The sequence below is a fragment of the Phaseolus vulgaris genome, chromosome 9 (genome assembly GCF_051622355.1).
Source record: "Phaseolus vulgaris cultivar YP4 chromosome 9, ASM5162235v1, whole genome shotgun sequence".
Lineage (NCBI taxonomy): Eukaryota > Viridiplantae > Streptophyta > Magnoliopsida > Fabales > Fabaceae > Phaseolus > Phaseolus vulgaris.
In genome coordinates, this window is record NC_143506.1 from 14984176 (window position 1) to 14992547 (window position 8372).

Consider the following 8372-nt stretch of genomic DNA (forward strand, 5'->3'; position numbering starts at 1 on the left):
ACAAATTAGTAAAAAAGTATTTGATTATCAAACATTACTAATTAAATCAGACAAACCTTTCAGTTAGTAAAAAAATTTAAAACTAACTAAAATGACAAGTAAAATCAGTAGAACATACTTTATTAAGGATTTTTTTTAATGAATTTCTCTTTAGAGAAAAAAACTTATAAATTAAAATATAATTTATGTATGAGTTAAAAAATATATAAATTGCATGAGAGAATTTATATGAATTAGTTTTCACATAAATGAAATTTATAAATAATATTAATATTTTTCTTTTTTTCCTCTTTATAAGGAAGATTTTCCAAACATGCTATATATATATATATATATATATATATATATATATATATATATATATATGATAAATGAGAAATACAAACAATATTTTCTTCCTCATTCCTTCAAATACTCCTATTTAATAGTTAAAACCTATTAAAAACCACCAATCTTTGCACTTTTTACTTTAGTGAGTCCCAGCAAATTTAAACTAATAAAAATATGTTTAGAATTTTTTATTTTTTTATAATAGTTATTTTCAAAAAATTGTAGCAGTAATTTTTAATTAATTTATAATATAACATTTTGTACTACAAAAATAAAAATCCATTAAATTTATAATATATATATATATATATATATTTTTCTCTCACTTTATTCACTTCATATTTGTGTATTAAATTAATATATGAGAAGGGTTAATCAGATCAAAACACGTGTTAGCTACCACGTGGCAGATGATAACAGCGGATTTGATTCCATTGGTGTTGTGTCTGATTCATACTTCAATATAGTAATTAGGCATTGACCAAATCCTGGCCATCCATCCACATAACGTTCAAATTAAATCTCGAAACTTTGGGATATGTGGACCAAATCACTCTTACGCTTGTCTTATTTTATTAACGTCTAATACTTTTATGATTCAAAATAAAACGATGTTCTTGTATTTTCTAAAATATGTACGATTAATTTTACAATTATATTTGCTTGTTATTCTATGTTATCTTTGCATATTTTAAAAAATACTATTAAATAAAAATATAAAAATGAAGGTTGGGGATATTGTGCACTATCATTAGAGGTTTTTTTTCTAAATATTGTTATTCCATATGTATATCTTAAAATAAATAAAAAATAATTATTTCAAAATTTAACAACTAGTACATATGTAATACGATTTGATTTTAGTGAAATCTGATATAAGTAAAATTATATGTCAAGAACAACTTTAATTTAATATAAAAATTGAAATCATTTGATTTTAGAATAATTTTTTTCCATTAAAGAATAACTAATGAAATTACACCTTTTGCTTAAGTTGCAAGAGTCCTTATGGTCCCACTGTCTGTGCTCAAGTAAAAGTAGAATGGCTTGTTTTAGCATTTATATGGCCCGAAATTACAGCGTTAAAGATGGTTCCCCAGCTTCCCATGTGTATTTACAGTGTTGGAATAGAAAACCATGAGCAAAGTACAGTACATGATACAATGATAAAGCACAAGGTTACAACCACTATTCTTGGTTTCCAATGGGGCACATTCTATGAATTATGCACTGAAACCACTTCGCAGAGAACTCCAGGGAGTTGCAGGAATACTGACGCATGCTTGTGCAGATGCCTCGGCCATTTGCTCTTTCCCTATTCCAGCATTGCAGAAGTTTGCAAAGGACCTCATATGTTTCATCCCATACTGAGACAGGGATCCACAATGTGTCTCAAAAGTCCTAACCTGAATCAACAGTAGATTAAGGCACAGCTTTGTCAGAAATCAAAAGCTTTAGTTCAATCAATAAACAAATGCAGATTTATACTTCATAGTTCAAACCCAACATCAATTATTCCTAGGCAAAACACTGCTGGAGGCCTTGTTGCCATCTCATATAATTAATACCAAACAGAAAGACAATGATTCAATCATAGACTAATTCTAGCATGCACAATTCTTAAATTGGAACATCCATGCACCTAGATTTTTTATTGTAGGTGGGGTGGACCACCTATCATTGATGCCTCTTTATTTTGCCAAATTAATGGCTACAGAATAAAGGTGCATGTTAGAAAGAGTCTCATACAATCAAACTCAAGAAAGTGAATCAAGAGAAACGGTACCAGTGTTTTAAGGCAGTCCCAGTCATCAACAAGTGGTTGCCCAGCGGGTCTAACACTGTTAAGCAGTTTTGGACCCTCTTCAATGCCAAATAACAGTTTTCCAATAAGTTTCATGCTGTCGTCTATATGCATTCTGTGAGACATCGCTTCTAGAATTTGTTTCTGAGCTACGGATTTCCTAGAAGAACCCACAGGAGCTTTGCGGTACTGGAAAAACAGAAAGGAAGTCAAGAAGATAGAATATAATTAGTGAAAGCAAAGGCTTACCAAGGGAAAAGACATCAGAGATATACCCCCTCCCTCCCCCGTCTTCTTTTCTTGTAGTTTTAGCACATTAAAGCCAAATTACCAATATTTCAAGGAATGAAAACTACTAGCCACTCACTTGTGTAACATAAAGGCACGGGATTCACACAATTTTTCCATGCTTATCTAATAAACAAGTTCAAAGATTTCTTATATAGCTAGTTAAAGTTCTGGTGCATCTAACATATTGTTGGTGAAAATCAATAATATATCCACTCCTATGGCACAGTTGGTAGAAGGAATAGGCTAATACCCACTACCAGTCTAAAGCTTGGCAGCTTCAATCAAGAATGGGATGTCATAGTGAATTTTATTGTGGATGTAGGTTGAAGTTTGTTAATACTTCAATCGAACTATGTTATCTTCCGTGGCACTCTTTCTATGAAATTCTACTGTGGTTAATTCTATTATAAAATGTTGTTTGTGGCAGACGATAGTGAACTTGTGCGTGTTGATTCACAAAACCCTTCAAATTCAAATTTTGGGGGCAAAATCATGAATTAATGGTTAGGCAATTATCTAACAAAATAAATAATAATAAACTGTATGATACCTTGTCCCATAAATGGACTAGATCTGCGTCACGTTGGTTGACTGCTTTTGAAGGCGGCACCAGTGAGTTTTTCTCCCGAAAAGCAAAATTATCATTTGCAGGATTTGTACCCAAATATAAGGAGAGATTGTTCTTGCTAAGCCCTATGTCACCATACTGCATCACGTGGGAACCATAGGCTGAATTTCCATTTATAGTCCTTTGTTTCACCTGTGAGCATAGATGTCATTCAACTGAAACATATCTACTAGCTTCTTGGACCCACCAAATTTTAGACAATTTTTCTCATATATTCAAGTAGCAAAGGTATCAACTAACTTTCAGCTTGTACAAGTTGATTTCATAACATAACTAAGTAAGAAACGGGATCTTACCAATTCAAATTGTTGATGTAAAGTTTCTGTTTGCAAATTGTGAATGTCACTGTTGAAAAGTGTAGAGGGAAAAAGAGCAGTCAATAAAAGACCTTACAACATTCGTTATTAGAAAATATAATCTTCCAAAAAGGCAAAAGTTAAAAAAGGGCATGGAACAAAACTTCTTTCATGTAAAAAAAGGGCATGGAACAACACTTCTTTCATGTAAAAAAAGGGCATGGAACAAAACTTCTTTCATGTAAAAAAAGGGCATGGAACAAAACTTCTTTCATGTAAAAAAGGGCATGGAACAAAACTTCTTTCATGTAAAAAAGGGTTTGATAGAGTAGAAAATTAGGGGTAAATACACATATGCAGTAGCCTGTTCATATCACAGCAGTCATAGGCCTTCAACAAGGTCTTGGAAATTGCCTGGGTAAAAGGTATTGCATCCAATATATCTTATTGATGGTTCCAATATATTTTTATAATCATTTAAGATTTTGAACAATGAATAACACTAATTTATATGCTTCTTTGATACGCTCATATAACCATACCTGTCTTCCATCCAAGCAACACTGTACAAGTCACCCAAGCAGGTTTCATATTCTGGGGGGGGACTAGGATACTCCCCGGGACAATACGTTCCCCAACTGCTTTCTTCTGCATTTGCTGCTGTCGTTGCATAGATATTCATACCTTCAGGAAGAAGACCTTCAAAGATACTCCCAGATTCACATGCCTCTAGATAAAATACCTGCAGCAACATTGCACAAAATATAAATATTGAGAATTAGTAAGTAAATAACCAGATGAAGATTGATACAAACATTAAGTAAATCATAGCTAGTAGCAACTTACTAGGCTTTTATAAGTTTCAGAAGCATGCTTTTTCTTTAAGACTTCAATCAGATCGGACGCATACATGTATGGACTAGTAGGCATCCCTGAAATCCATCCCCAAGGAAAAATACCATATAAGAAATACATTGTTCTGTAAAGTAGAATAAAAAAACAAGAAGATAATAGAAGAATCACCACCAATAAACAATAGTATGCACTAAAATGATCACGGAAAAAAATGGATAACAAGACATTGACACTGAAGACCATATACTCCACTTCACTCTTCCTACCAATTCTTTTTTTTCTTTTGCCTTCTCTTTTTTTTTTCAAGCGCGGGGGAATATGCAGCTTCCCCTGGTTTCATTTTTTACCCTTCAAGTTACCCAAACAAGGAAGAAAAATAAACAAAGAAATAAACAGAAAGCATAACTTAATAAGAACATTTTGAAATCCTACTGTTGTTCGAAAAAGGGAAAAAAAAGAGTTGCGAAGGACATGATAAATTGTTTAGTTAATAACTATACGATGAGTATATATGTCTATACTGAAATCAACCCACAAACATGTTGCACTGTTCCTCTATGCTGCATGATACTACGTCTCCTCTTTAAAAATCCAAATTAAATACTTGGAACAATCTTAAGAAATGAAAAATATCCATAAAACTGGTATGAAATTTGAAATATGTTATTTTAAAACCAACATTTAAGAGTTCAAAGTTTTCAGTTTATTGTGCTTAGCTTGACAGCTATAGAGACTTTTAGCAAGGGAAGTGTACTGAAGTTCCACTTTGTAGAAACTATATTATAGGTAATGCTAAAATTTCATATGACTGTTATGTTCAATTCCAAATCAAGCAAAACCACATAATCAACCTAGCAAAAATATGCAGGAAACAAACATTTGCCAGTAATAAGTTGCAATACAATAAGGCTCATATTACAACATAAACAGTCCATGATTTTCATAACAAAGCTTCCATGAAAGGTTCAGAACTACCAACCTAACACTCCTGGACCTCCATGATCAGAATAGTATATAAATATATGATCATTGGGACCACTATCGATAACCTTCCCACTGCCACCGGTAAGAGCTGATTTATTTCCAAGTATAGCAGCAAAAAAGTTGTTAACAGTGACATCTTCACCAACGTAATCCTGCCGCAACCAGGTCCATGTTAGGAATCTTTAAAACTCAAATTGGAAACAGGATATGGGATGCCAAAGTAAAATAGCATACCTTAGGGACTCCCTTGTAAACATCATTTCCATGAGGGCTGTTAATAATGACTCCAGGCCGTGGGTTCTCTTCATTGAAAGCAATGTCATCATACATAAATACCACAATATTTTCTTCTTTCAGACCACCTTTTCTCAGCAGTTGATACGCATGGCAAACATCAGACTGATGAAATGACAAACTTTGTCAGTTATTTCCAGAATTTAAAAAGCCATGCAAAGAAGAGTTTAATTCTCTGTTGTTGTGTATACCCTAATTTATGTTTTTCATTCAGTTGATATTATGTTCAATGAGAAGATCTTATGTCTTAAATCGAGTGGATTTGAATTAAATTGTCCAATAAAAAATTCGGGTCTGGTCACAATAATAAACCTGATCCAACTAAACCCATGTTCACCCATAACAACAAATTTACCTGTAGAAAAGCAGAGTCTAAAACTGATATATCCAAGCGCAGTAAAGAACTACTTAGAATCAATTAGACAACTTACAAAATATACACATATAGCTGAGAGACTTCATGACTGAATTTAAAAAAAATGATAATTAAGATGGAATGAATGATTGACTTTCCTGTCCTACCAAACAAACACATACAACGAGGAAAGAGAGTGAGAAAAAAAAAATGTGGTGAGGTGCATGAATGACCTGGTGTCTGTAATTCCAATAGCCATTGGATCCGGCAATTAAAAGGGCCCACCTCGTACCCTCTTGGTTCTGATCAGCAGCAGGTGCTTGGAAGAATCTGGAAGCTTCGGAGGGCAAACGGAGAATCTCGTCGCGACCACCGGAGACGAGGGTGATGAGGGTGGCGAGGAGAAAGAGGATCGGGAAACCGTCCATGATGGGCCTTGAATCGAAGAAGGGTCGGTTGGAAAGACAAACGATGATGATGAGGACGATAGCACCAAACCAACCAACCAACCCTTCCTTAAACTATAATTTCAGATTAATTTAATTCAGGAAAGACAAGACATAAATTGTCTTGCGTGTTGTTGGGGTTGGTTTCCCTCGCTTTCTGTTGTAACTTGCACTCTCAGGTTTCGGAGTTCTCTTTTTATGGTAGGCCCCATCACTCCCTCCTTTTCCAAAAAAACGTATTTCAAAACTTATTTCCCATCAGAACCTATCTTCTAGGAACTATATTATCCATTTTCTTTTAGATATTTTGATTACGGATTAAAAAAATTATTTGAATATTTTAGTTTAAAAATCATAAAAAAATAAAAGATATTATTCACCTGTATTCCTAAATCCATATATAAAAAGATATGTAAATATTTATTTGGCGAATATAAAAAAAAATGTATTAATTAATTCTTATGGTGAAACTTTCAAAGTTTTTAGTTCCTTAATTTTCATCCTTACACGTATTACCTTTTTTCTTTTTACATTCTTTCTGCATATGGCGTTTTATTTAAGTTTTAGTTTAAATATATATATATATATATAAAGGAAAGATAAATGAAAATATGTGAAAGTTTGAATAAAAATTAAATGTGTTTAGTTGAAAATAAATATCCATTAAGAGACAGAGAGAAAAATAAAAAATAAAAAATAAGAATTCTATCTATTTTTATCCAGATAATTAATAATATTTTCATACTCTACTTCTTATTTTTTATGTTATCAAACAAGGTATTAAGTCTTGCATTGTGTTTGGATATTTTTTTTGAGAAAAGAATTCGTTTGTTTGTAAATTTGATATGTTTTATAATAAAATATGTTATTGGATAATATTTTTTTAAAATTGAATTTTATAAGAGTATTTTCAAATATTTTAATTTAAATAATTTTAAATTTCATCTTAAAATTAAAAATTCTTTATAGTTATACCATATTTCTTCTCTTTATATTCTTTTCTACTCAATTTTAACCTGAAATCACTTAGTTCATTTAAACCAATACATTATTGAGATGCTCTTTTTTTATTAATGTTGATAATAATAATTTTCTTATTTATTTTGTTGGAATTATATTTATTATTGTATATTATTTTTATTTCAAGTTCAATATTAGTCATAATTTCTCAACCAATACTAAAGACGACAATATTTTTTTTTATATATGTGAATTATTTTTTTTAATTGACATATGTAATATTTTTTGTATGCTTTTAGTAATTTTTTTTACCATTAATACCGGTGTTACTCGTTTTTAACAATTTTGTGTTGATATTATCATTATACCAATGTTATTATTTGTTGTTAATAACTTGTTCAGATTTTTTTATCAACGTTGATTAAAAAAAAAATCTGCATAAAACTATAATTTATTTTGCTAGTATCATTTAGCTGACTTTTTCAACAAATAAACAAAAAAATACTCTAACTAATAACATTGTGAATACAATATAGATTATGTTAGTATGAACAATTATGGTTAATATTAATTAAAAAAATCGATCAGCATTAACAAAAAAAGGTTTTGCCAGTGTTAGTTAAAAAGATATTCATAAAAAAAGATAACATCAACTAATCACTACTAAAAATCACTAATATTAATATTTTTTTTAATTATTAAAAACATTTGGCATATAATTTTTTTGTATTTAATAGTAATTGAAATATTTAATTCAAATGATAAAATTAAAATTAATAAATTTTAATTATTTTATCTAAACAAAATATTTTAAAACAAGATAAATTAAATTATAATTTTTAAATATTAAAAATTATGAAAGAATAAAATTATATCTTTCTTGTTTCCAAACCTGTAGGCCCAAGATTCCGAAACCACATAAACTTTCACTAACATTACACTTGAGTTTTGTCAATAATGAATCAAAACTTTACAAAAAAGTAAAAAGGTAAAGGCAATTGCTTCCTGCCGGTCAATTGTGACTGTCACCGATTTTTTTTTTAAATCCTAATATTGTTGCTAACTATTAGGATTAGTTGTTTAAATATAATTATTAGGTACAATAATTGATGAAGTATTATTATTATTA

General features: G+C 30.5%; 1 protein-coding gene across 1 annotated transcript; it reads right to left on the reverse strand.

The window, feature by feature from the left end:
* Positions 1–1362: 1362 nt before the first annotated feature.
* LOC137820110 (vacuolar-processing enzyme) lies at positions 1363–6550 on the reverse strand. Its single transcript, XM_068623934.1, has 9 exons — positions 6071–6550; positions 5423–5587; positions 5184–5340; positions 4196–4281; positions 3892–4091; positions 3350–3398; positions 2976–3185; positions 2117–2323; positions 1363–1736 (listed from the first exon to the last, which is right to left on the reverse strand). Exons 1-9 carry the CDS (start codon positions 6263–6265, stop codon positions 1554–1556), a joined length of 1452 nt encoding a protein of 483 aa, XP_068480035.1. The 5' UTR covers positions 6266–6550; the 3' UTR covers positions 1363–1553.
* Between the last annotated feature and the right edge of the window lie 1822 nt (positions 6551–8372).

Bases quoted from the DNA above. Each gene is read 5' to 3' on its own strand.
- LOC137820110 (XM_068623934.1), bottom strand. From the start codon at position 6,265: ATGGACGGTTTCCCGATCCTCTTTCTCCTCGCCACCCTCATCACCCTC. The intron at 5,588-6,070 runs GTCATTCATGCA...TCATTTCATCAG, and splicing joins ATTGGAATTACAGACACCAG to TCTGATGTTTGCCATGCGTA. The intron at 5,341-5,422 runs GTATGCTATTTT...TGGTTGCGGCAG, and splicing joins TTTACAAGGGAGTCCCTAAG to GATTACGTTGGTGAAGATGT.